Here is a 27,643-nt window from a genome sequence, read left to right as displayed (position 1 = left end):
TGGCATTGTCAGTTTCTCTAGCTCTGCCTGTATCCACCTTCCCTTTCTATCTCTGTTTCTTCCATTCTGGTCTCATTTCAGTCCTCAAAATTTCCATTCTTTTTCTTGCCTCTTACTGTCCACACTGTTCCTATCTGATTCTTACTTGTATTTCAGATCTAAACCTTACCTCTTCTGGAAAGTCTTCCCTGACCCTCTCTCCCTTTTTCCCACTACAATTCCTCTGCCCAGTTGATGTCCCTGACTCCCATCTTGAACTCCGTGTTTCTCATTCTGAATACTCATTATCATGATAAACCCAAGAGTATACACATAAGATTAAGGATTGCGTTTGTCTTGTCATTCTGTCTCTAGTGCCTAGCACAATGCCAAACTCAGGTATGGTAAATATTTGTTGAATGAATGAATTTAGGTATTTAGAAAGTTGAGATTTTATCTGTAATTACCTGTAATAATTGTATTGTCATCTTTTTGTTAACTCTGTTTCTTACAGTTGTTACTTTAAAACAATTGTTTAAAAATACACTTATTTTAGGACTAAGAAAAAAAGCTATCATTTTACTGATACTTTCTATGAGATGTTGTGTTGGTTACTTGAAGGAAATTGTCTCATTTGGTTCTTACTATCAGTGGCAAGTTTTCTTATCCCCATTTTACCGTTGAGGAGACAATATCTGGGTAGATAACTTGTTCAAGGTCAGGGGCTAAAAAGTGGCAGATGTGATTTGAGACAGGTCTTTCCACTCTAGAGCCTGTATTCTTTTGCTGTGCTTATAATACCTTCTCCAGTTTAATGTCCACAATAAGTACTTTATATACACATGACAAGAAATGTCTCATAATTAGATATATTGGAAAATTTTTGCATTTAGGACTTGGGATGCTTTTTATTAATTATTAGGGATATCTCTCATTGACTCTGGTGCTGTAACAGTGCTTTGTGCATGTGGTACAGACTACACAGTGTAGTTGTTGATAATAAAGGTGAAACTTGTGTGAGAATAAATTTTGAATCCAGGGAAGAAATTACATCACAGTGTCAAAGGAATTAATTTTAAGAGCTATTGTTCTGTTGCATTAGACTTTAAGAAGTAACTGATTCTCTTCATCATTTTCAGGGACTATTTTTGCATATGGACAAACTGGAACAGGCAAAACTTTTACCATGGAAGGTGTTCGAGCTGTTCCTGAACTTAGAGGAATAATTCCCAATTCATTTGCTCACATATTTGGTCATATTGCAAAAGCAGAGGGTGATACAAGGTAAAAGGGAATTCTTTTATTTTCTAGTATTGAGAAGTACAAACACAGAAAAGGCACATAGGTATAAATTTTATAAACATGTTTTAAAACGGCTCTTACAAATATTCCACTCTCCTCGACTTTTTAAAAATGATGTTTTATTTATAGATTTTTGGTTCGAGTGTCTTATTTGGAAATATATAATGAAGAAGTTCGTGACCTTTTGGGCAAGGATCAGACACAAAGGTTAGAGGTAAGGATAATTGAAATTGGTGGAGTACTTTTTCCAAAGCAGTAGAATGTTTACTAAATTAAGGTCCCCCTTCTTTTTTTAAACAGAAGTTGCTTTTTATATTTTAAATAACCTAGTACATATATAATGTCGTACATCTGCAGACATATCTGGGGATAAATTACTGAAGCAGGATTGCTGAATCAGGTGGTAAATGATTGGTAAATTTGATATTGCTGCATACTTTAGTATTTTAAGATGTGAGACATACAGCAAGGAAAAGGTTAATCCTGGAATTTTAGTTGGATTGCATCACCAGTAAAATAGAGGAGAATAACGTATGTAGAGTAACATGTAGAACAGCAGTAGCTGCCATTGTAGGATAGTATAGACCATGTGTAGAACAGCAGCCAGCGTTGCTGAGCTCTTGTAATATGATGTAGGCATCCAGTGCAGTAATTGATAGTTGTTGGTAGTAGTAAATAATTAATTTCATTTAATCTTCGCAGGAGTTCGATTTCAGTGATGTGGAAACTGAAATTTAGAGGGGTTTCTTGACTTGCTCAAGGTCACATAGCAAGTGAATGGCAGTATCATCTAGGATTAAGAAGGTGATTCTAGCAGTCTACCATCTTAGCCTGAATTCTGGCTCTGATCTTGAGCAAGTTACTTAATATCTGTGAGCCTTGGTTTGGCCATAAAAATGGAAATAATAATGGTATCTACTTCATAGGATTATTACCAACATTAACAGATCAAAGTGTTTAAATCAATGCCTGACATAAAATAATAAATATTAGCTTTTTTTTTCTTTTTGAGTTTACTGCATAAACTGAGTTTTTGGAGCAATGTATTACAGTGTTAAGGATTGTTTGTGCTTGTTGGACCTTCATGAAGCCTTATTCTCTGATACCATTTATATAGCAAATATAGAAACAAATTTCTTTGTTGCTAGTTTTCAACTTTAGTTCTGATTAATTCTGTGCTTTCATGTCCTAAAAAATTTGTTGTCTTATGCAAATTCTAGGAAAAAATCATTTGGAAAGAACATTTCCATTTTTGTACCAGTAATTATAGATCAGATTTTTTCTCAGGAAGATTCTTGTCAATGGTTCTCAACTCTGTTAGACCCAGTGCTCCCTTCTAAATAACGTACATTTTGTAATGCTCTTTTGACTGTCCTGAAATAAAATTCGTAAGTGACATTAATAAAATCTACCTATACACATACTTTTAAAAAAATTCATATACTACCCTACCGTAGTATAAAGGAGAATACAAGTAATTAAAAATAAATTTAGGTATGTAAATGCTTAGATGTGACCACACTTGATGACATAATAAAATAGAGGCATATAGAATCAAAATTGTAACAGCTTCAAATGCAGTGTCAACAGGTATGTTGTATTGTTGATCTAAACCCCTTGATTGGTGTTATTGTCAATGACATGGTCTTTTAAAATAGTGACTAGCTCTTGGTAGAGTTTGGAGCAAAATAAAGTACAATTCTTTCCTCAGTTTTTCTGTGTTCTCCTATTATTGCCATATGGAAAAGCACTTTGTCTTTATATGTGAAATAAAGTTACATATGACAGACTCACATATAATTATCTGGGTCTAGACTCAAATAATTATAAGTAGTTTTTTTTACCATGTGAATATCTGGTAGGACATTCAAAATTGTGTGGGACAGTTCTTCATTGGGTGAGACTGTCCCACTTATTTCAGGATATTTAGTATCCCTGGTCCCTGCCTGTCAATACTACAGTGTCCTCAAGTGAACCAGAAACTCTTGTGCAAATTTCTAAAACATTCTAGGACAAGAGGGTAACTGTTTCCATTGAGATCCATTGTTATAAACTGTGTTAGTCATAGATATTGAATTCCTATGTTTTTTATGATAAAAATTCTTTGGTAGCATTTCCATCCAGTTTTTTAACTTTCACAGATTTGGAATTATATTTTCTTTCTTCATCTTTCATATTTAATCAGTTATTAGTTGAATATACTTATTAATCGAATTTTGAATTAGTATCATATATTGACTGGAAAAGACCACGAGTCTGCAGACAGATATCAGTTTGAAGAATGTCCGTTTTCAGTCTGCAGTGAGAATGAATACAAAAACTGAGAGTAGTTGCTTAAAAACTTTCATAGGAATTTGACATTGGCCATGGCATCCAAGTGCATGATTTGTGTATTTTACAAAATTATCGTATTACAAATATATACATCCCTTATCACAGATTTTTTGAGAAGTATTGATATAGACCAATAGTTTTCAAACCTTTTAAAAGGTGTAAAGCATTTAAACACTTTCATCAAACTAGACCTTATGTGGAAGCTCAATGTGTAAAATTCATGAAAGCGCCCTTCTCTTTAGAACTTCTCTGGGCCTGAAGACCCCTGAACTCGTACAGTGGCCCCCTCAGTGCCACCATGGACCCTCTAGGGCTTTTCAGAGCAAGGTCTGAAATCCACTGGTTTATAGAGATCATCACACTTTTTTTTTTTACTACTAATAAAATTAGGGCTTAATTTATATCCCATGACAGATAAAGGATTTTTCCTAATTTCTAAATTTATCTTATCAATTGTTATAAAAGGTGCGCGTACACACACACACAACATTGAAAATCAACAACTGGAATGTTGAGTGTCTGCGCTTATAACTTTTTCTCCTGGAATTGTTTATCACATTTTCGTTTGTCTTTGATGTCTATAAGGTTTTCCTACCCATGGAATGGTTTTTCCCACTGGCAGCCACAGACTTCTGCCTCAGTTTCACTTTTCATTCTGTTGGTTTGTAGAGGTGACTCTGAACCTTCAAAGTGAATTTTGTTTATACAACGCCACTTGTATTTTAGGTAAATCCATCCTAAATACCTTTTTCAAATTTGGTTAAAAATTCTCGTAAGGTAATTCACAGAAAGATCATATTTTAACATTGATACCATAGATCTGATTATTTCCCTCAGTTGCTTGAAATTCTCCAAATTATTCTTACCATAAAGACCAAAAACTATTCTAAACTTGTCTCTGCCTTCCTATATAACCAGATGTCTCACCTGTTTTTCCCTGTTTCCTGCTCTCTCCAACCACATTGTCTTTTTCGGTTTGTTGTTAAGTGCCTAGTTTTTTCTTATTTCAGGGTTCTTGCACATTTTCTTCTTCTCCTACCTCAATTGACTGTCTACCTCCTTTTTATTTAAAGAAATTTTAGCTTAAACATCATCTTGGGGAATTTTATCCTATCTCCTTAACTAGCTTAGTGTTCTGTACTTTTTCTGTATTTTTCTTCATGTCATCACAATTGAAATAAAATAATTTTTGTGTGTACTTCTTCATTTGTATGTTCTTCCTATAGACTGACATCTCCATGCATGTAGGAACAGTGTCTGTCTTACTCATCGCTATATCCCCCCTGTCTAGTAGAGTGTCCAACACATAGGAGATCCTCAATAAATAACTGTGGGAGAGTTATTGATATAGTATGAAGTCTTAATTTTTTTTTTTAGGTTAAAGAAAGACCTGATGTGGGAGTTTATATCAAAGATTTATCAGCTTATGTGGTAAATAATGCTGATGATATGGATAGAATTATGACACTAGGCCACAAAAATCGTAAGTATAGTATATGTGTAATTGTGATTAAGCATCTGTGTGTTGAGTATGCTGGTTTAGAAGCAAATTTGGTATGACACTTTGCCCTGTAGAGACTGAAATTTTTAGGTTTCTTGAAAACCATTCCACTTTGATTATTTACCGTGTAGGGAGCATATATGAATGAAAGATAGCACAAATAATTTTCCATGCCAAGCAAAATTTTGTTTCTTTTTAGTAGTGCCAATCTATGCAACTCTTATACAGCTGTCTCTTGGTAGCTATAATAGTAAAATTGGTAATGTTTATTGAGCTCTTAGTGGAGAGTGTTGTGCTAAGTGCTTTATAAGAATGCTCTCTCAGTCCTCACAGGAGACTATGAAGATATTAAATTCTTACTTTATGAATGAAGAAAGTGAGACTTAGTTTAAGTAACTTGTCTAAGTACTATAACTACTAAGTGGTAGAGTGAGTGATCACACCTAAGCTATAGCCATGCACGGTGGCTCATGCCTGTAATTCCAGCAACTCGGGAGGCTGAACTGGGAGGATCATTTGAGGTCAGGAGTTAGAGACCAGCCTGAGCAATAGGGAGCCTCTGTCCTAAAGAAACACACCTGGAAGAAACCCAAAAAACCTAGGCCAGTAGTCTGCATTAAGTAGGCACTATAATGCTTCCCTTTTGTTGACAAGAAAAACAAAATTTAAATTAAAAAATTACGTTCTTTTTAGTAATTGTGTCAAGTTTTTAGTCTAAAGAGTAAGAAGCTTCAGCGATGTTATACAGATGCCTCAAACCTAGTACTGGTGATGCAGCTAATAGCAATTAGAAATTAGAGGTGAAAAGGCCGGGCGCGGTGGCTTACGCCTGTAATCCCGGCACTTTGGGAGGCTGACGTGAGTGGATCACTTGTTTAAGACCAGCCTGGCCAACATGGTGAAACGTCTCTACCAAAAATACAAAAATTAGCTGGGAGTGGTGGTGGGTACCTGTAATCCCAGTTACTCAGGAGGCTGTGGCAGGAGAATCGTTTTAACCAGGGAGGCAGAGGTTGCAGTGAGCCGAGATCGCGCCACTGCACTCCAACTTGGGCAACACAGCAACCAAAAGAAAAAAGAAAAAAAAAAAGATTAGAGGTAAAAGATGAGAAATAGGAAATGAAAAAATGAAAAATTTTTATAAGTTTCTACGACTTGACCATAGATCTATCAAACCCAAGGAAATCAAACAAAAAAACTTCAAAAATTGATTACATTCTTGTGAACCAATTAATAGAAAAAGACCAAATCTTAATAGAAAAATTAGCGAAAAATATGTATTTTATTTGTAGAAGAACTAAACACAGCAATAAGTATGTGAAAGGCTCTTTAACTTCACAAGTAATCAGGAAAATGCTAAAATGAGAGAGAGAGAGATGTTTCACCCATCAGATTGGATGAAGGATATGTAGGTTGGTGAGACTTTGAAGAAATGGGCACTGAGGATGGAATATAAATTGGTGCAGCCTGTTTGAAGGGCAATGTTAACAGTATCTGTTGACATTTTAAAATACATTCCTTTTGACTCTGTGTTTCTAATTTTAGACATATTCTGGAAGATATTTTCAGATGTAACAATCTAAATAACCGTCAACAAAACACTGATTATGTAAATGATGGCACAAAAATACCATAGACTATAATAAAACTGTTAAAAACAATGAGTTAGGCTGAGTGAGGTGGCTCATGCCTGTAATCCCAGCACTCTGGGAGGCCAAGGTGGGCAGATTTCCTGAGCTCAGGAGTTTGAGACCATCCTGGGCAACATGGAGAAACCCCGTCTCTACTAAAAATACAAAAAAGTCAGCCAGACGTGGTGGCTTATGCCTGTAATCCAAGCTACTTGGGATGCTGAGGCGGGAGAATCACTTGAACCTGGGAGGCAGAGGTTGCAGTGAGCCAAGATGGCACCACTGAACTCCAGCCTGGGCAACAGAGGAAGACTCTGTCTCAAAAAAAACAAGAAAAAAAACAGGCTGGGTATGGTGACTCATGCCTATAATCCTAGCACTGTGCGTGGCCAAGGTGGGTGGATCACTTGAGGCCAGGAGTTTGAGACCAGACTGGCCAACCTGGTGAAACCCTGTCCTGCTAAAAATACAAAAATTAACTGGGCGTGGTGGTGTGCGCCTGTAATCTCAGCTACTCAGGAGGTTGAGGCTGGAGGATCACTTGAACCTGAGAGGTGGAGGTTGCAGTGAGCCGAGATCGCACCACTGCACTCCAACCTAGGCGACAGAGTGAAACCCTGTCTCAAACAAAACAACAAAAAAAACCCAATCAGTTAAATGTGCCTGTACAGACCTGGAAGAATTTCAAAGTACGTTTGTCAGTGGGGGAAAAAAGCAAATTATAGAACAGTGTGTATGTACTGCCTTACCCCATTTATTTATATGTGAAAAATTGTTAAACCATATATTTATTTGGGCACTGTGTGTGCGTTTGTGTCTACATGTGTGTATATAAAATACAAAATGAAAGGACAGATAGTAGTGGTTACCCTTAGGGAAGGAGAAATAAAATTGGGGAAAAGGAATGTCAGGAGTTTTCACTTTATACTTTCTGTATGCTTTTATTAAAAAAAATTTAAATACCAGAAATATGTTAATTATTGGTTATTTAATTAAAAATTGTTAACACAATATTTCATTCATAGAATGAAATTAATTTAATTCTCAGGTAGTTAGTGGGAACTTTTGGTCTCTTCATTAAAGACTACCGCTTTAATGTTTAAATTCTAAAATCAAAGCTTGCGTAGAAAAGTTCTGCATGAATGTATAGTAGGAAGATAATTTTGGCACTGAGTAAAATTAACAATGCTTTTTTTTTTTTTTTTTTGAGACAGAGTCTCGCTCTGTCACCCAGGCTGGAGTACAGTGGCCGGATCTCAGCTCACTGCAAGCTCCGCCTCCCGGGTTTACGCCATTCTTCTGCCTCAGCCTCCCGAGTAGCTGGGACTACAGGCGCCCACCACCACGCCCGGCTAATTTTTTGTATTTTTAGTAGAGACGGGGTTTCACCGTGTTAGCCCGGATGGTCTTGATATCCTGACCTCGTGATCCGCCCGTCTCGGCCTCCCAAAGTGCTGGGATTACAGGCTTGAGCCACCGTGCCCGGCCAACAATGCTTTTAAAATACTTTGGAATTTAAGAAAAAAGCTAATACAGGTCTATTGTAAAAAAAGTTTTTTGTTTACACAATGTGTTCATATATTTACACATATGCAAATACTTTGCATATTTTGAATGGATTTTTTTTTTTTTTACAGAAGTAGGATTATGTATTCTTTTCTAACTTGCTTTTATTTTTAATTTATATGTTATGGACATTTTTCCATGTCTTTAGATCTACCTTTTTTTTAATGCTGCACTGAATATTGTTGTATTATCTAACATATACACGCAAGTGTTCCTGTGGTTTATATGCCCAGAACATAATTCTTTTTTTTTTTTTTTTTTGAGACAAAGTCTTACTCTATCACCCAAGCTGGAGTGCAGTGGTGCAATCTCAGCTTACTGCAACCTCCACCTCTTGGATTCAAGTGATTCTTGTGCCTCAGCCTCCCAAGTAGCTAAAATTCTCACCCAGCTATTATTTATTTATTATTATTATTATTTTTTACTTCCTACAGTACACCAGCTTGCATAATTCTCTTTAGACAGCTAAATCAGCAATACTTTTTCCAATTACTTAATGTGGTTTTTTTGGGTGTAAGTTAGTTACTTTTTAGGCAGTATTACTTGGGATTGAAATTATTTTTTGCTAAAGTTACGTCTTTAGTATGAGAAAGCTTACAAATTCATTTGTTATCAATAAAGTATAAGATAAATTTCATGTAATGGCTAAGTACACACTCATGCCTTTATGGTTTAGCCATGCTCTCTGGCTTTTGATTGTGATAAAATTAAGTATTTTAAACTGTTCGGGGTGTTTAATTAATTTTAAAGGTACTCTCTGTCACACTTTTTAAGGATTTCCTTTATTTATTAAAGGTTCTGTTGGTGCAACTAATATGAATGAACATAGTTCCCGTTCCCATGCCATCTTTACAATTACTATAGAATGCAGTGAAAAAGGCATTGATGGTAACATGCATGTCAGGATGGGGAAGCTCCATCTTGTAGATCTTGCTGTAAGTAACAGGACGCTGCTTAAGGAATAACTCTTTCTTGTGATCCATTTATTTTATAAATGAATGAAAATTGAGGTGAAAAGGTATAATTTACATATGATTTTTAAGTTGTTACTTGTGTATGTTTATTATTTATTATGGAACGTTTTAAATGTAAATGAAAGTAGATAGAATAGTATAGTGATCCCCCATACACTCCCAACTCCAACAATTAGTTCATGGCTAATCTTGTTTCATGTACTCTCACCCACTTCTTCCCTTCCTATATTATTTTGAAGTGAATTCAGGCATCATATCAGGTTGTTTACTGTTACATTACTTTTTAACAAAACCTTGGGAAGAATATTCTATTTTTTCAAACATTTTAGCTTTACTTTCATCTCTGTTTTTGCTAGGGTTCAGAAAGGCAGGCAAAAACTGGAGCTACTGGACAGCGCCTAAAGGAAGCTACAAAAATCAATCTTTCACTTTCCACCCTTGGTAATGTAATTTCTGCCTTGGTTGATGGAAAAAGCACTCATGTGCCTTATCGTAACTCTAAATTGACTCGTCTTCTTCAGGATTCCTTAGGAGGAAATTCAAAAACCATGATGGTAAGACTTAATTGGTGATATAGTTAACATCAGGCAAATTTAAGATTCTAATTTATGCCAATAATTGATATGTATCACATTTTTAAAACTTGATTATTTTCCCTTTTTTTGACTTGTGGTTGTCCTTTCTGTGGTACACGCATGTGTATTAGCCCATAATAGTGTCGTTTGGAAACCCATGTGGTTGACACTCTCATTTTCAAGAAGGCCAAGGGTGCATATGTGCTTTAAACAGTTTTTGACGTATTTGTAATGGTAGTGTTAATTTTAACTGTGTCAAGTGTAAAATGATTTGTTTGATATTTCTAATTCAATAGTGTGCAAATATTGGGCCAGCAGATTACAATTATGATGAAACGATCAGTACATTACGGTATGCCAATCGTGCTAAGAATATTAAAAATAAAGCTAGAATTAATGAAGATCCAAAGGATGCTTTGCTGCGTCAGTTCCAGAAAGAAATAGAAGAACTGAAAAAGAAACTTGAAGAAGGTAGCTTTTTCTCAAAATATTAATCTTTATATTGGCTAAAAATATGTTGTTGAACCACTAAGTGTTGTAACAAAAGCCCCCTCTATTAAACCTTTTTTGAGCCTCTAACATTGGTAGTTAAATGAATATTTCTGGAAAGTGACTTGGTACTTATATACTTTTGCATTTTCATATTAAGCTTAAGTAAAATTACATAATATTTGTGTATGTGGTTTTTAAACATTCCCGTGATGTTTTATAGATTTCATATGACCACTTGTTAAAGAATGAATGTTTATTTGTCTCTGTATAAGAGCAAATTCTGCCATGTATGTATTTAGGTGAAAATGACCAGAATTCTGGCATTGCAGTCAATATGAGCTCACTATTGTTTGAGGTAAAGAAAGATGTTAGTCGTGAGTAAACCAAGTTTGCTATAAGGAAAAATGCGTTGCATGAAGTCACCTTTACAATATCCTTTCATACCTAAATTTGAGCATGAGATTCTATTTTGGAAATTCTTTTCTAACATCATGATGCTAGAAAGTTGGAAAATTTGAAGATCTTATTTATGAGAGTGAGATGCTTCCCAGGCATTAAGTGCTCAGTGATTCCTTGCACCTTAATGCAAGAAACAGATCCTTTGTGATAGGTACAGAGCTCCTTTGCGAACCAGGTAAACAGAGGGCTTTGGTTTCAAAGCACCTTTGTAGTCTGTGAGGAGACTGACTAGATCAGAGGTGAAATTCAGAGACGCCAGCATCACAAATGTTTAGAGAAGGTCCTTATTTAGTAAACAAGTACAGTTATTGAGGAAAAGCAGTAAGAGAACTGTTAGATAATGAAATTTGGTATTTTAAATGTGACCACTAGGTGGTATTTATAGCCAGTATGTTTTAAAGAGTTTTAATTTCTTAGCGATGTTAATGGTGAGTGCATACTTTTATTTTGCTGACTTTATGTTTTACATTTTTTTTGTTGTGGTAAAATATACACAACATAAACTTTATCATTTTAACCATTGTTAGTTAAGTGTACAGTTAGTGGCATCAAGTATATTCACATTGTTGTGCAACTGTCACCACTCTTCATTTCTAGAACTTTTTCATCATCCCAAACAGAAACGCTGTGCCCATTAAGCAGTAACTTCCTATTCTCTTCTCCCCCTAGTCTCTAGTAACCACTATTCTACTTTCTGTCTCTATAAATTTGACTATTCTAGGTACCTCATATAAGTAAAATCATAGAGTGTCTTCTTGTGACTGGCTTATTTCACTTAACAGAACGTTGAAGGTTCATCCATATTATAGCAAGTGCCTGAATTTTTTCCTTTTAAAAAATTGTGGCAAAACTTGCACAACATAAAGTTTACCATTTTAACCACATTGAAGTCTACGTTTCTGTGGTGTTATGTTCACATCGTTCTGCAGTTATCCGTCTCCAGTTTTCTTCTTGCAAAATTGAAACTTTATACTCGTTAAACAGTATCTACCCATTCCTCCCTTCCCCTAGGTCCTGGCCAACAACCATTCTGCTTTGTCTGTGAATTTGACTGCTCTGGATATCTTATGAAAGTGGAATCAGCAGGGCGCAGTGGCTCACGCCTATAATCCCAGCACTTTGGGAGGCCGGGGCGGGTGGATCACTTGAGGTCAGGAGTTTGAGACCAGACTGGCCAACATGGTGAAACCCCATCTGTACTGAAGATACAAAAATTAGCTGGGCATGGTGGCTCTCGCCTGTAATCTCAGCTACTTGGGAGGCTGAAGCAGGAGGATCACTTGAACCTGGAAGGTGGAGGTGGCCATGAGCCGAGATCATGCCACTCTGCATTCCAACCTGGGTGGCAGAGTGAGACTCCCATCTCAAAAAAAAAAAAAAAAAAAGAAAGTGAAATCACACAGCATTTGTCTTTTTGTGACTGGCTTATTTCATTTAGTATAATGCCTTCAAGGGTCATCTGTGTTGTAGCATGTATTAGGACTTCTTTTTAATTCTGAATAATATTCCATTGTGTATATACTACATTTTGTTATCCATTCACCCACCAATGGACAGTTGGTTCCTTCCACCTTTTGGCTATTGTGAATAATGCTGCTATGAACGTGGGTATACAAATACCTGTTCAAATTCTTGTTTTACCATTTTTTGGGTATGTACCCAGCAATGGAATTGCTGGATTCTATGATAATACTGTTTTTAATACATTGCACTTTATTTTTGCTCTTATGACATTTCTTTTTATAATCCAGTTAATGGAGCTGATAATAACAACAAGAAAAAAGCATAGCATTAAAAGAATAATTTTTAAACTTAAAAATTATTTTAGGCTTAAATACAACTTGCAAACATGATATGGAGAGTTCCTATCTACCCTTTAGCCAGCTTCACCTCATGTTAACATCTTATATAAGCATACAACAGTCATTGAAACCAGGAAATTTACATCGATACAGTCTTATTAACTAATCTGTGGACTTTATTCAAATTTGGCCAGTTTTCCTTCCAGTGCCTTTCTTTTCCTGGTCCAGGATACAATCCAGGATCACACATTGCATTTATTTGACATGCTTGCTTGCTTTCTTTCTTTTTTTTTTTTTTTTTTGAGACAGAGTCTTGTCTGTCGCCAGGCTGGAATGCAGTGGCGCAATCTCAGCTCACTGCAACCTCTGCCTCCCTGTTCAAGTGATTCTCCTGCCTCAGCCTCCTGAGTAGCTGGGAGTACAGGCACGTGCCACCATGCCCAGCTAATTTTTGTATTTTTAGTACAGACAGGGTTTCACCATGTTTGCCAGGATGTTCTTTATCCTCTGACCACATGATCTGCCCGCCTCGGCCTCTCAAAGTGCTGGGACCACAGGCATGAGCCACCACGCCCGGCCCTGTCATGCCTTCTTAATGACGATGTCTAGCACACTTGTTCTTCAGTCTTTTATAATTCCCCAGTCTTGATCTTGACATTTTTGAAGAGTACTGGTCATATATTTGTTGAATGTTCATTAATTTGGCCTTGTCTACTGTTCTTTTATAATGACCTTGCAAATCTATTGTTTTATTTTTCCATTTGTAATTAATAATATCTCATTGGGGATACTTTGAGACTGCAAAGGTCCTGTTTCTCGTCATACTTTCTCCTACTATTTTTAGTATTCATCAGTAGTTCTTACCTGCAACAATAATCCTGTGGCATTTGCTCAATGTTATTTTCCATTTCATCATTTCTTCTTGGTTAGTGTTTAGGATTCTATTGTGAGGAAGAGCAGCCCCTTCATTCCCATTTATTTATTTATTCAAGTATTTATCTTATTTAGATCATGGATTATAATCCAGTATTATCATTATTTATTTTGTTTCTTGAATTGTCCCAGCTTTGGCTATTAGGAAATCCTTCAGAGTAGTTCCTGTATTCTTTCAGCAGGTGCTCTTCAGTGTTTTTGAGCATTTGGTTACTTTTTGGCACTACAAAAGGTTTATCTTGTGTCTTCCTTGCCCAGCCTTAAAATCATTCACTTCTCTCTGGTCCCTTTGGTAGGAGAGTGGTATTTAGAAACCCAGTTTTGGGCATTAGCTATGCTCATTACTATCAAGATATCATTGTTTCTAAGCCCAGAGAACAAAATATTTTTCAGTGATTCCTCCTCCCAATACTCTGTGTTCCTTTCCATCTTGTACTTACAGGTACAATTATTACCTGGTTGTGATTAGGGTATATTTTACTTTTTTCTCCTCTTACTTTTATTTTGTTAGACATTTCATATGTAAACAGTGGCATTTAAAAATAGCGAACGTGAAGATGATACAGTGCTGATCTGTTCTCTTGGCTTAATCATTCCTTTTTTACTGTTTTTTATCTTTAAGTTAATGTGTAGTTAGCACTATCTTTGTGCAAATAAGCATTTCTTTTTTTGAAAATATCTTGTGATACAGTCCTAATAGTGGGATCACTGCTACGTGACAGTTCTGTGTCTCTTAAAAATACAGATTAAGTGATTTTCTTGAAATCTTAAGCAGGAAGCTGTTTTAGAAGAAATTGTTCCTCAAAAGTGATCACATTTTTAAAGACTGAATTAGTAATTCTATCACATAATTTATGTATATGTTTAAAATTATACATAACTAAATGATTTGAATATTTTTATGTATTTTTTTTTTTGAGGCAGAGTCTCACTCTGTTATCGAGGCTGGAGTGCAGTGGCGCCATCTTGGCTCACTGAAACCTCTGCCTCCCAGGTTCAAGTGATTCTCCTGCCTCAGCCTCCCAAGTAGCTGGGATTACAGGTGCGCACCACCACGCCCAGCTAATTTTTGTATTTTTAGTAGAGATGGGGTTTTGCCATGTTGACCAGGCTGGTCTCAAACTCTTGGCCTCAAGTGATCTGCCTGCCTCAGCTTCCTAAAGTGCTGGGATTACAGGCGTGTGCCACCTTGCCTAGCCAGAATGATTTGAAATTTTAATTGGGTCAGAATTTAATTTCTCTTTAGAGACTTTAAAAATAAAGTCTTTTTGTACATCTTATCTATGTCTGAGATTGGCGTATCTGTTATACTCTCTAGAGCATTTAAATAGTATTTAAATTTGTTGTTTGCAGTAACAAAAACCTAAGGAAGAAAGTTGATATAGGTATTGCCTAAATAGCTAATGACTTGGTACAGGATAAAAAACATCCTATTAAATTTCTGTCCAAGGAGAAGAAATATCAGGCTCTGATATCAGTGGGTCAGAGGAAGATGATGATGAAGAAGGTGAGGTTGGAGAAGATGGAGAGAAAAGGAAAAAAAGAAGGGGTAAGTTCTGATTAGTATTCTAATTTGTAGAAGTTAGGTGGTTTCACAAAGTGGTAGAGTGCATGACTTTTATTTTGCCATTATCTGTTTAATATATTAGATAACAATTATCTAGTTGTTGTTATAACAATTAGAAGGTGTATGCCATTTACCTGGTTAACTTTGCATTTATTCTCCTGTATTGATCCGTTTATAGCTGACTTTGAATATATCTTCTGTTTTTTAAAATTTAGAATTGTAAGACTCTATAATAGTGGGTATGCTGTTTTAAAATTTCCTGTGGGTTTTAATTTTATGTAGGGACTTACATCTGTGTTAGGAACCTAAGTTTTTTTGTTTGTTTTGAGACAGAGTCTCATTCTGTCGCCCAGGCTGGAGTGCAGTGGCATGATCTCGGCTCACTGCAACCTCCACCTCCTGGGTTCAAGTGATTCTCCTGCCTCAGCCTCCCGAGTAGCTGGGACTACAGGCGCGTGCCACCACGCCTGGCTAATTTTTTGTATTTTTAGTAAAGACAGGGTTTCACCGTGTTAGCCAGGCTGGTCTTGATCTCCTGACCTCATGATCTGTCTGCCTCGGCCTCCCAAAGTGCTGGGATTACAGGCATGAGCCACCATGCCTGGCCGGAACCTAAGTTTTTTAAGGAAATTAGGATAATGTGGAGTTTTTCCGCGAACAAGATTAGTCTTTAAAAGTCATTGAATTTTTAAATAGTAAATTTATATGAAGAATTCCATTTTTAAATTTAGTTCTTTTTCTTTATAAAATGTATTCTCATTCTCACCTTGTCTGGGGGATTTGTTGCCAAGTGTGAATTAAGACTGTTTATTATGATAAGAATATAGATAATATGCAAATGAAATGGACATATTATAATGGCCTACATTTCAAACCTTTTTACCATAAATATTTATTTCAGAACTCTCTTCCATTAATGTGGTCATTGTTTTCAAGCTGGTGCATATTTTGTTTGTCTTATTAAAATGATCGTGCTGAAAATAAACCCATCACTGCTTGATTAGAAGTCCCAAATTTAAAAACTATGTAAAGATTTTGTAACTTCAAAAGACAGAAAAATAATGTTTTATAGCAAAAATTGGCAAAATATCTGCTGGCTAAATCCAGCTGACCACCTGTTTTTGTAAATAAAATTTTATTGAAACAGCCATGCTCATTTATTTACCTATGCTCTATGGCTGCTTTCACATGAAGCTGTATGGCCTGTAAAGTCTCAAACGCTTATCTGTCCTTTTGCAGAAAATGTTTGCCTGACTTAGAGAAATTTTTTTTTTGTTCACATCTAGTTTTTCACAGAGTAGATTATTACTTTCACAGCAGAAGCTGATAACAGATTTGTTAAAAATAAAATTAAATAGAAAAATGCCACTGTTGGCCGGGCGCGGTGGCTCAAGCCTGTAATCCCAGCACTTTGGGAGGCCGAGACGGGCGGATCACGACGTCAGGAGATCGAGACCATCCTGGCTGACACGGTGAAACCCCGTCTCTACTAAAAAATACAAAAAAAAACTTAGCCGGGCGAGGTGGCGGGCGCCTGTAGTCCCAGCTACTCGGGAGGCTGAGGCAGGAGAATGGCGTAAACCCAGGAGGTGGAGTTTGCAGTGAGCTGAGATCCGGCCACTGCACTCCAGCCTGGGCGAAAAAAGCCGACACCGAAACAAAAAAAAAAAAAAAAAAAAAAAAGAAAAATGCCACTGTTTAATATGTTAAAATATTTAACAGTAATATATCTTCCTTCCAGGCTTAGAAATTTAAAAATTTTCAATGAGCCTTTTGAAAGTTTTGCTATCCAACCTTAAACATATTTGATAGTTTGATATTTTGGTGGGGAGAGACTGAAAGTGGAGACAGACTACCCTATTATGAAGGGTAATATATCACTCCTATAATATTACATATGGCTTTAAGTTTTAAAACTCCATTCCTTTAGCTTATCAACCTAAATCGTTTCAATAGACTAAAATCTCACCAAATGACTTCTTTATTTTTTATTCTTCTCATTTCAACCCTTTGAATGATTAGGCTTTAGGTGACCAGTAGAATTTGCCCACAGTAGTTGCTTAAAGGAGTACACTTTCTAATTCCTCTGTATGGCTTTGTAAAGTAGAGAATATTGGATAAACTACCAAGACTGGTTTTTTAGGAAAGTAAATTTTGGTTCTTTAATACAGAGCTTGATTGTCCTTTAAAATTTTTTTCTCAAAACTGAATTTTTCTTTGTGTATGTGTTCATTTTCTTGTTTCCTCTTTCTTTGGTTCCCGTTGGGCTCATTTCTTTGTTTTCCAGGCAGTAGCAGCAGCAGTAGTTCAGACTCCACATGTTCTGTCATAGAGAAACCTCTGGATAAGTTCTTGCCTAGTGAGTGGTAGCTCTTACATTCTCTAACAGAGCTTTGGCTTTTCCATAACCCATGGGCTTCATTTGAGCAATGCTGCTGCACCACTCCCTGTCATTACCTAAAGAATACATGTTGGATTCCTCAGTAGAACAAAGCATGTGATGATTCCTCCTCCCCCTTTCATTGCTTCCAGTTAATCATAATTGTTAAAACATATGCTTTAGCTTATGTTTGAGACAATGGAAGAGAGATTCATGCTTTTGCAATTGAGATAATGTAAAGAGAGCTAGTAAGCTGTATAAAAGAATAATTCTTATGGTTCTTTTTTAGGTTTCATGACACATTTGTAATCCTGCTCAGAATAATGGACACGTAACATCAAATCTTATATATCTAAAAGTACAAATTATATTTGAAGTACACCAACGCCCATTATAACATGTCGTAAAGTTGCAAGTTTTTACACTTTGGTGTCCTATTCTTATTGGTAGCTTAAGATTAAAGGCTCCCAAATAAAGAAAAATGTAAAGCTTGAAGCAAGTAAAAATGAATTGAATAGCATTTTGTTTCAAACGGACATTTATCCATATTTCTAAATTACCTGATAGATTTTAAGAAAATTTTTTTTTTTTTTTTTTTTTTTTTGAGACAGAGTCTCCCTCTGTTGCCCAGGCTGGAGTGCAGTGGTGCAGTCTTTGCTCACTGCAAGCTCTGCCTCCCGGGTTCACACTATTCTCCTGCCTCAGCCTCCCGAGTAGCTAGGACCACAGGCACCTGCCACCACACCCGGCTCCTTTTTGTATTTTTAGTAGAGACGGGGTTTCACCGTGTTAGCCAGGATGGTCTCGACCTCCTGACCTCGTGATTTGCCCGCCTCGGCCTCCCAAAGTACTGGGATTACAGGCGTGAGCCACCGCACCCAGCTGATTTTAAGAAATTTTCTAAGGTATGATTTGCGAATGCAGAATCACGAGAAGTTTGTGCAGGATCCATTTAGACTTATTTCAAACTTAAAGGCTTTTGTTAAAACCTAGTTTAATTAAATTGAAAAGTGTTACTTAATTTATTTATATTTTATTTTCAGAAGAAAGGGGAGTAGTGTTGCTTTCTTGTACCACCCTGCAGCTTACTGTCTTTTAAAGCATTATCTATATACTTACCCTTTCAAAACGAATGACAAAAATAATTGCTTGTTGTTCTTATGCTTTTAGCTTTCTAGAAGAAGAATTCCAAGAATATTAGAAATTTCTTTCTCTATTGACAATTCATAGGCAAGTTACCAAAACAATTCATTTCAAAGGATAATTTGTAAAATACTTGGAATTGCATTAGAAACCACATAGAGGTATTACTTTGTATAATAAACTGTGAAATATGAGAAAATATTTGAGTGGGAGGCATTGCAATTTAGTTTTCTGTTTTAAAACTTAATTATTAAAGAGTAGTTATATGAAAGTATGTTATGAAATGAGTTGTACTTTGTTCAAGAAGTTTTAATTCCTATTTGCATATCTAGCACAGAATTTTTTTGTTGTAATGTGGGCGTGTTGGTAAAGTGGAGAGATGGTTGTCCTAGCATGTGGTTGCTGTGTGTAAATTGTGTGTACCCTCCCTTTTAAATATCTGAATGGCCTTTGTAAAAGGTGTTTCTTGCTTGAATCATTGACACCGACTCCTATAGAATCATTGTTTATAATTACCCTTAACAGTCTACTAATAGAAGGAATGTAAGTTTGTTACTGTACAGGTATACTTCATTTTACGTAATAATTTTATTTTCTGGAAAAAAAAAAGCCCTTAATCCGGTTGGGAAATCGGATGTATTGGGAGAACTTGCTGTCTTTAAAAATTCTTCATTAGACCTTTCTGTTGATCAAATAATCGGGAAATTACTGTAATCTAATTTATCTGTTTGGTTCAGGTTTTTGTGTTAGATTTTCTTAAAGTGAAGCATGCCTGTAATAGATCCATGTACAAAAACAAATATTGAATTGGGACATTTTTGATATGGACAGTGTGAATTTTGTCACTTTGAACATACTAGTTGTTAAAATTGGCTTAATTTTCTGTTTTGCTCTTTTAGATTACTTCCCAGGTCTTAGCAGGTTCCTAATTTCATGTCTACTGTTAGCATAACCACATGGTGTTGAACTGTGACCTTTGCAGGACTTGGGGAATCAGTGTGAGCTCTTGAGATTGGCTTGAGTTATAATCTAAGACTAAGTTAACTTTAATATTCTTCCTTAAATGACATCTCTCATTGTGTTGAATATGCTTTCTTTTTACATGGGCTCTATTTCAGTTTTGATAACGATTTGATTTTTACTTCTACACTTAAATGAATGCTATTATGTATTTTTCTTTGTTTTACAAGAGAAATAATGTTTTCCTTTTTTTCCTCCTCATCTCTGTGCATATGCTTCCTGTCTGCGATTTGCTTACTTCTTCTTATTGCAAGATCAAGCAGGTTGGTGTGATTGATTTGCACTCCACATGGTACAATTATTTATCCTATAAAGAACTATGTTATTTAAATACATTAAATTTTTAAAATTTAATACTTTTTTTTTTTGCCAGGTAAGTATCTATCTTTTGTATTTTTAACACTCTTTCAACTTTAGCTTTTAAAAATAACTTCATTTTTTTTCCTAAATTCTTAAACACCCATTAAGCCAAATTTTGGAAATACAAGTGTAAATTATTTCACATTCAAACATTTTTCTCCTTTTTTTAAAAAGCCAAGAATCAGATGCCTGGTTATGCCGTGGGTGCTTATGTAATAAAAATGATTCAGTTAGGACTGCCCTGAAGTTCTTCCCCTTTAACTTACCCTGGCCAGTTTACCTTCACAATATTAGAGCACATGGCAAAGGGCAATAAAAAATGTTGCTACTTATGTCTGGTTTAATTAAATACTGTTTATGGCATTAACTCTTTTTTTTTTTTTTTTTTTTTTTTTTGAGACGGAGTCTCGCTCTGTCGCCCAGGCTGAAGTGCAGTGGCCGGATCTCAGCTCACTGCAAGCTCCGCCTCCCGGGTTTACGCCATTCTCCTACCTCAGCCTCCCGAGTAGCTGGGACTACAGGGCCCACCACCTCGCCCGGCTAGTTTTTTGTATTTTTTTAGTAGAGATGGGGTTTCACCGTGTTAGCCAGGATGGTCTCGATCTCCTGACCTCGTGATCCGCCCGTCTCGACCTCCCAAGGCATTAACTTTTAAAAATATTTATTTGCCTGAAATTTTGTGCTGAATTTTATCATGCAGTGTTAGAAATAGATTTCTTTTTTGTTTGGTTTGTTTAATAAGGTTTTTTTTTTTTTAAAAAAAAGTCTTAAAAAATACATGTAAAAGTGACTTTTAGTGATGTCACATTTTTAAATACCTGGTTAGGAGAGTTAGTACATATTCACATTTAGCTTAAAATATTATTTGTGAAGAAATATAATGATTTATCAGAGTGATTTTGGCTAGAGTAATATGTTACTTAAATATTAGGCTTTTGAAACTAACCCTGGTTATATCTCTTTGATTGTCTTCATGAAAGTGTTACAAGACCACAATAAGACTTTTGCTGCTAAAGTATCAGTTTGGAAACATACCTGAAAAGTTTTAAATTACTAATGTAATGTATTAATTCATGAACAGTTATGTGTCTTTGTATTTCTACATATAAAATCTTTTTATTAAAAAAAATCTTTTTATTTTACTGCTTAATGGGTTTTGAAACTGTTTTTAACTATTAAAACAATTAGAACCCTTGAAGCCTGTGCATACTACTGTTCATATGTTGATTAGATCATTTCCTCTATACTGTTAGCATCACTGTCTTCATGCATTTATTATTTTTATCTTAACATATGTCCCATTTTGTCTTTAAATACTTATAATTCTGAGGTGGAAAGCAAGTTACACTTTTTTGAATGTGTATATTTACTATATACCTGAACTGATACTTTGTAGCTTCAAATTTCTAAGACATAGTATAACTAATGGGAAGTACTATGGGAATAGTAGTTAAATTATTTTAAAGTTATTTTTTAATAGCTAATTCGTAAGATTCAATACAGATGACTGTACCAAACAAGCCAGTAAATAGAATCAGTCTACATCCTGACTTTTGGAATGCAATTAATCACACCACACCAAAGCATGAATTTGGATCAGTGCTTTTATTTACTCTTTTGTTTCATTTGTCTCGTGCCTTAGGTTTGCTTTGGACTTACAGTTCTATAGAAGTAATGTATTTTAAACCCTTGAGTTTTTTACGTAATTTTATCCTGAAGAGTTAAAGCCTATTAATGATTCTTCATTTCATAGTTCCTGAAAGAATATACTCAGTTATGTATCTCCATCATAATTGTTTTTCAGTTCTTTTACCTTGTTAGGTGGTGGGGGGTTAGCTTTTGGGTGGAGACATTAACAATTTATAAACTCTTATGATTTACACTCTTCTTCTATAGTTCTTTGGGAAGGAAGTTAAGAATGACAGAAAGGTTCTAGGAGAGCCTCAGACCAATTCTATGAAAAATTTTATTGGTTTTCTGAAGGAATGTATGTTTCTAAGAAACTGTATGACCAGAAATGAATTGTCTTTGATTCAGTTTCATAACCAGTTTAATAAGCTAGTTTTATTTTCTCTTGTTTTATTTGGATTTTATGATTTTGAAATTCATTAATAAACTTTCCTTGAGCACCTGTTACATGTATGTAAAATACTTTATTAGACATTATTAGCAAAAATAATCAATTGGAAACCGTATTCCAGCTTTATTATTTGGTAGCATTTCTACTTATATTTGACACTTGGCATGGTTACTCTGACTTAGGGAGCCTTCGAGTCCTGAGTTTGACATAATAGCAAGCTATTTTAGTTGTTCCTTTAGTGTATGATGATATATCTTGACAGCTCAGCTGAGGAGTGAAATGCTTGGTTAATTACTGTGTATGTAACTGTTACATAATTACATAGCATAGAATTTTTTCCTTTGAAAGTATGCTGTGAAATTAAATACTTTAATGTTATTTAACAAACATTTTAGAAAAACTCTGAAAAATATATTAAAACTACTTGATACAAATTCTGCTTGATATTTTTATCTGTGCGTTTTATACCTATATGTGACTTTTATTCACTTGTTTTATGTGAAATTGGGAAATATATTTTAAGGAGTCACTTGATTTTGTACTTGGTTATCAAGAAAAAGTAACTGAAGAATCATGTTGCCTTTTTTTAAACCTGTATTTGTTATCTGGGGACATAATTTTTTTTTTAAATTTGGCTTTCCTGTTAATCTTTCTTTTCCTATTACTTAGCTCATCTATTTTGCTTCTCTTTCACTTTTGTTCTTAGTTATCATTGTAAAATTGGACAACAGTTTGAATTTAGCAATGAGTTATAAAGTTCTTCTAGGAACGTAATAAATGGAAATGCATGGTATTATTGGTTTGATTTCCTTAAAATATTGATAATTGGTTTTGTATTATTGAGGAGTGTAGGCTTTCTACATTGAAGGAGGTAATTTATATAAGTCTGAAACATTGACTCATTTTAGTGATTGTTTCAATTAAATGATTCAAATAGGAAAAAAGAAAGTATCCCCAGACAAGATGATTGAAATGCAAGCAAAAATTGATGAGGAGAGAAAAGCACTTGAAACAAAGCTTGACATGGAAGAAGAAGAAAGAAACAAGGCTAGAGCTGAATTAGAGAAACGAGAAAAAGATCTTCTTAAAGCCCAGTGAGTATTATTGAATTGAGATGAATTCATGATTTAAATTTCTGTTTTCTCATAGGATATATAAAATAGGAAAATTGAATAGTAATTAAAAGCTTGATTTTTGTCTCCAGTGTAACTAGTTTTGGATAGAAGGGTCTATTGTATATAGTGTATTTCTAAAAACTAGATCTGTTTTGATTATTTTATTTCCGCGTGATAGGAGAACATATCAATGAATTAGAATGAGTTACAGATTAAATGAGAAATCGATACTACACAGTGGTATAATTTGGTAGAGATGTTACATAATTATATTTGTATTTTGAAATTGTATATCCAAATTTTTGTTAAATTTTGGGAAATGTTATTAGTAGAATAATAGATGATCAGTGAATATAGAGTATCCTCATTCTAATCAACAGACAAGAGCATCAGTCTTTGCTGGAAAAATTATCTGCCCTGGAAAAGAAGGTAATTGTTGGTGGGGTTGATTTGTTGGCCAAAGCTGAGGAACAAGAGAAACTTCTTGAAGAATCTAACATGGAACTGGAAGAAAGGAGGAAAAGAGCAGAGCAACTTCGCAGAGAACTTGAGGAAAAAGAGGTAATGTGACTTTCTGTTTTTAGTTTGGTATTTTGCCAGCGAGATTTAACTTTTCTAGTGGAAAGCTAAATATCTATAATCGTATTGAAATTTTAAAGCATATTTATGGATTGCTTTGAAGATCAGAGTTGCTAAGATCATTTATGTCATTTGTTAAAGAATTAGATATTTGATTTTACAAAGAAAATTCTGAAGTTTACTAATTTTTGTCATAGCAAGAACGCTTGGATATTGAAGAAAAATATACCAGCTTGCAAGAGGAAGCACAGGGAAAGACCAAGAAGTTAAAGAAAGTTTGGACTATGCTGATGGCTGCAAAATCAGAGGTTGGTTCTCTTAGAAATTACCTACTAATGCAGTTCTGAATTTTTGAAAAAGGAGTTGTTTGATTAAGAATTTATAAGTAATCATAATGTGAGCTTATAATTTAAAAGAAATAAAATATTTATCCTTTATGCGCAATTTTTAATTTTATCTATTAGGCTAAGTTGTTTCTTTTCAACCTTAACGAATAGTGTAGAATAGATGCTGATAGTGTCATGCTGTTTATCATTTTTATAAAAGAACTAGGTAAGCTCTCACAAGGTCTCTTAGACAAGCGTCCTATGTGAGATGGTGCTGTTTGGTAGTTAAAGTCTTGTTTGTTCATAATATTTTTATGGATTTTCTGGTAGATGGCTGATCTTCAACAGGAACATCAGAGGGAAATTGAAGGCCTACTGGAGAATATTCGGCAACTTAGCCGGGAGCTTCGACTTCAGATGCTTATTATTGATAATTTTATACCTCGGGATTATCAGGTAAAAAGGAAGTTCTCTGACCCAGATAGTCACTTGACTGGGGTTAAGGAACAAGGATTTCTAATTTAATTGATGGTAAATACTTAATACTTCAGTTACTGAATGTACAATATTTTGAACAAATGCCATCACTTTTCACTTTAGTTGTTAACTTTTCTTAATACATAATCTGTGTTTGAGTATCTAAGGATCTCAATGAGAATTTTTTTTTTTTTTTTTTTTTTTTTTTTGAGACGGAGTCTCGCTCTGTCGCCCAGGCTGGCGTGCAGTGGCCGGATCTCAGCTCACTGCAAGCTTCGCCTCCCGGGTTTACGCCATTCTCCTGCCTCAGCCTCCTGAGTAGCTGGGACTACAGGCGCCCGCCACCTCGCCTGGCTAGTTTTTTGTATGTTTTAGTAGAGACGGGGTTTCACCGTGTTAGCCAGGATGGTCTCGATCTCCTGACCTCGTGATCCGCCCGTCTCGGCCTCCCAAAGTGCTGGGATTACAGGCTTGAGCCACTGCGCCCGGCCTCAATGAGAATTTTTTAACCTTTTAGATGAACTCAGATTCATGTATATGCAATCAGAATCAAGGTGTGGGTCCCATTCCTACATTCAGCGCCCAGTATGGTACAAGTAGAATAAATGGAACCCCTATGCTACCTTTTTCTCCCTGCTGTGGATGCTGATTCTTTTGTGTGTGTGTGTATGTGGTAAAATGTAGATAGCATGAAATTTACCATCTTAGCTATTTTAAGTGTGCAGTTCAGTGGCATTTAGGACATTCATACTGTTGTGCAACCTGCACCATCATTCATCTCCAGATGGGTGCTAATTCTTAGTACTAGTATAATTTTAAAATCTCAGCCTCTATTTATTTTAATCCAAAATTTGTCTTTCCAGTACATTTTGGTAAACTTTAACATTATGATTTTTTTTTTTTTTTTGTAAGAGAGGGAGAGTCACCCTGTTGCCTAGGCTGGAGTACAGTGGTGTGATCTTGGTTCACTGCAACCTTCGCCTTCAGGGTTCAAGCGATTCTCATGCCTCAGCCTCCTGAGTAGCTGGGATTACAGGTGTGCACCACCACACCCAGCTAATTTTTGTATATTTAGTAGAGCCAGGGTTTAGCCATGTTGGCCAGGCTGGTCTTGAATTCCTGAGCTCAGGTGATCTGCTCGTTTTGGCTTCCCAAAGTCCTGGGATTACTAGGTGTGAACCACCATGCCTGGCCAATTTTTTAAAAAATCTGTTTTGAATCTCAATACAACTTTAAGAAATTTGTCTGAAAATAAGTCTTAGTCTTTTTTTTTTTTTTTTTTTTGGACCACAGGTACATGGAATTAATCCTGGGTTCATGGTACATTCTCCTTATTGGTCCTAGGATGGCCTGCTTTTATTTAGTTATTTTTGTAATGAACTCATCACCCAAAACAAAAGCTAGGACCCTGGTAATAACCTACTTCTAACCAAACAGTTTCCCCTTCCCTTATTTCATTGCTTTGCCTCTTCCAACCCAAGGTAATCATTATCTTGATTCCTGAGTTTCTCATTCTATTGTTTTTTCATTTTTATTTAGTTTTATTGCATCTACATCCATTCCTAAGAAATATATATTTTAGAATTTATAAAAAGGTTATATCAGTATATAATGTTTTGAGACTTTTATTACTCAATGTCATTAAGATTTTAGTTGTATGACTTCAGTATTTTAAATGTTATTAAATATTAAAAATAGACTCTCTTTCATCCTTTTAAAAGGAAATGATTGAAAACTATGTCCATTGGAATGAAGACATAGGAGAATGGCAGCTAGTGAGTATTACCTTAATTCTTTCATGAGAGTACTTCCTATGGTCTAGATATTGTGCTGGCTACAACGGGGAGGAACGTGGTCCAGTGGATGAATCAGATGAGAATCCAGTAGGGCAGATAAAATATTTTTCTAATTCTGTGTAATTAATTGTAACATACAGATCATGGTCTGGGTAGAAATGATCAGGGTCAGGGGCTATGTGGGACTAAGTGACCTCTGGGGCCCTTTCTGCTCCAGCATTCAAATTATGTTTTACTAGTGTAATATTAGGATTTCTCAGTTAGTTGCCTCACTCACAGTATTGATTACTAATTAAGACATTTCTCTCTCTCCCCCGTTTCTTTTTTTGAGAAATGTGTTGCCTATACAGGAAATAACATGAGGAAGCAAACCCCAGTACCTGATAAAAAGGAGAAAGATGTAAGAGTACTTCATTAAAAAACACAAAACTACAGTTGTTTCTTTATAGGAATATGAATCATTAAATTGTATTATCAACCTGATATCTGTTAATCAGCTGTGCTGAGAAACGGGCTGATCTTTTGGGAATAAAGGCTCTGGGATGGGGTGATGAGGAGGACCGTTCTGCTTACCATCAGTCTTGATGTCAGGCTTATTCCCACCATAAGACGGCATGGAGTCACTCTTTGGAGTCCTCTTTTCACTACCACTCTGGGTCGTAGGGTTATGGGTAGAGACTAGAATGTGTCTGTCTTTCTCTTCAAAGCTAGTTCTAGTCATAGGTCAAGAAGAGGAGGGAGCAGGCTGGGCGCGGTGGCTCACGCCTGTAATCCCAGCACTTTGGGAGACGGAGGCGAGTGGATCACGAGGTCAGGAGATCGAGACCATCCTGGCTAACACCGTGAAACCCCATCTCTACTAAAAATATACAAAAAAAAATTAGCCGAGCACGGTGGCGGGCGCCTGTAGTCCCAGCCACTCTGGAGGCTGAGGAAGGAGAATGGCGTGAACCCGAAGTCGGAGCTTGCAGTGAGCTGAGATTGCGCCACTGCACTCCAGCCTGGGCGACAGAGCGAGACTCCGTCTCAAAAAAAAGAAGAGGGAGCAGCTTTAAGAAAAACAGCAGCAGTTTTTCTTTGTGTGGAAGGAAATTTATAGTGTGTCAGGGCTTCTTACTCACCAACCTTGGTGAGTACGTTTTAGATACTGGGATTAGAAGATGATGTCGTTAGACGTTTCTTTGGTTTTAGTTTCTGCAGGTTTTTTTGAGGAGTTTATTCAGTATTTTAAATCTTCCCCCAAATCTGGCTT

The 27,643-nt window shown here is 35.7% G+C and overlaps 1 protein-coding gene across 6 annotated transcripts in view; it reads left to right on the top strand.

Annotated features, from left to right (window-relative positions):
* KIF3A (kinesin family member 3A) overlaps positions 1-27,643 on the top strand; it is a 48,980-nt gene that overhangs the window by 10,440 nt on the left and 10,897 nt on the right. For 3 of the 6 annotated variants that reach the window (XM_031666035.1, XM_031666034.1, XM_031666033.1), the window contains exons 3-17: positions 1,119-1,263; positions 1,411-1,495; positions 4,993-5,098; positions 9,109-9,248; positions 9,644-9,841; positions 10,159-10,333; positions 14,999-15,097; positions 17,403-17,474; positions 19,913-19,921; positions 23,036-23,192; positions 23,594-23,774; positions 23,990-24,100; positions 24,449-24,574; positions 26,317-26,370; positions 26,723-26,791. In XM_031666035.1, the coding sequence (XP_031521895.1) occupies positions 1,119-1,263; positions 1,411-1,495; positions 4,993-5,098; positions 9,109-9,248; positions 9,644-9,841; positions 10,159-10,333; positions 14,999-15,097; positions 17,403-17,474; positions 19,913-19,921; positions 23,036-23,192; positions 23,594-23,774; positions 23,990-24,100; positions 24,449-24,574; positions 26,317-26,370; positions 26,723-26,791 (1,727 nt within the window). The remainder of the gene's footprint in view (positions 1-1,118; positions 1,264-1,410; positions 1,496-4,992; positions 5,099-9,108; positions 9,249-9,643; positions 9,842-10,158; positions 10,334-14,998; positions 15,098-17,402; positions 17,475-19,912; positions 19,922-23,035; positions 23,193-23,593; positions 23,775-23,989; positions 24,101-24,448; positions 24,575-26,316; positions 26,371-26,722; positions 26,792-27,643) is intronic. The other 3 variants (XM_031666037.1, NM_001168760.1, XM_031666036.1) reach the window with 2 other exon arrangements.

This window comes from Papio anubis, chromosome 5 (genome assembly GCF_008728515.1).
Source record: "Papio anubis isolate 15944 chromosome 5, Panubis1.0, whole genome shotgun sequence".
Classification (NCBI taxonomy): domain Eukaryota; kingdom Metazoa; phylum Chordata; class Mammalia; order Primates; family Cercopithecidae; genus Papio; species Papio anubis.
The sequence above is the reverse complement of the archived record's forward strand: the minus strand, read 5'-3'. Positions and strand labels throughout refer to the sequence as shown.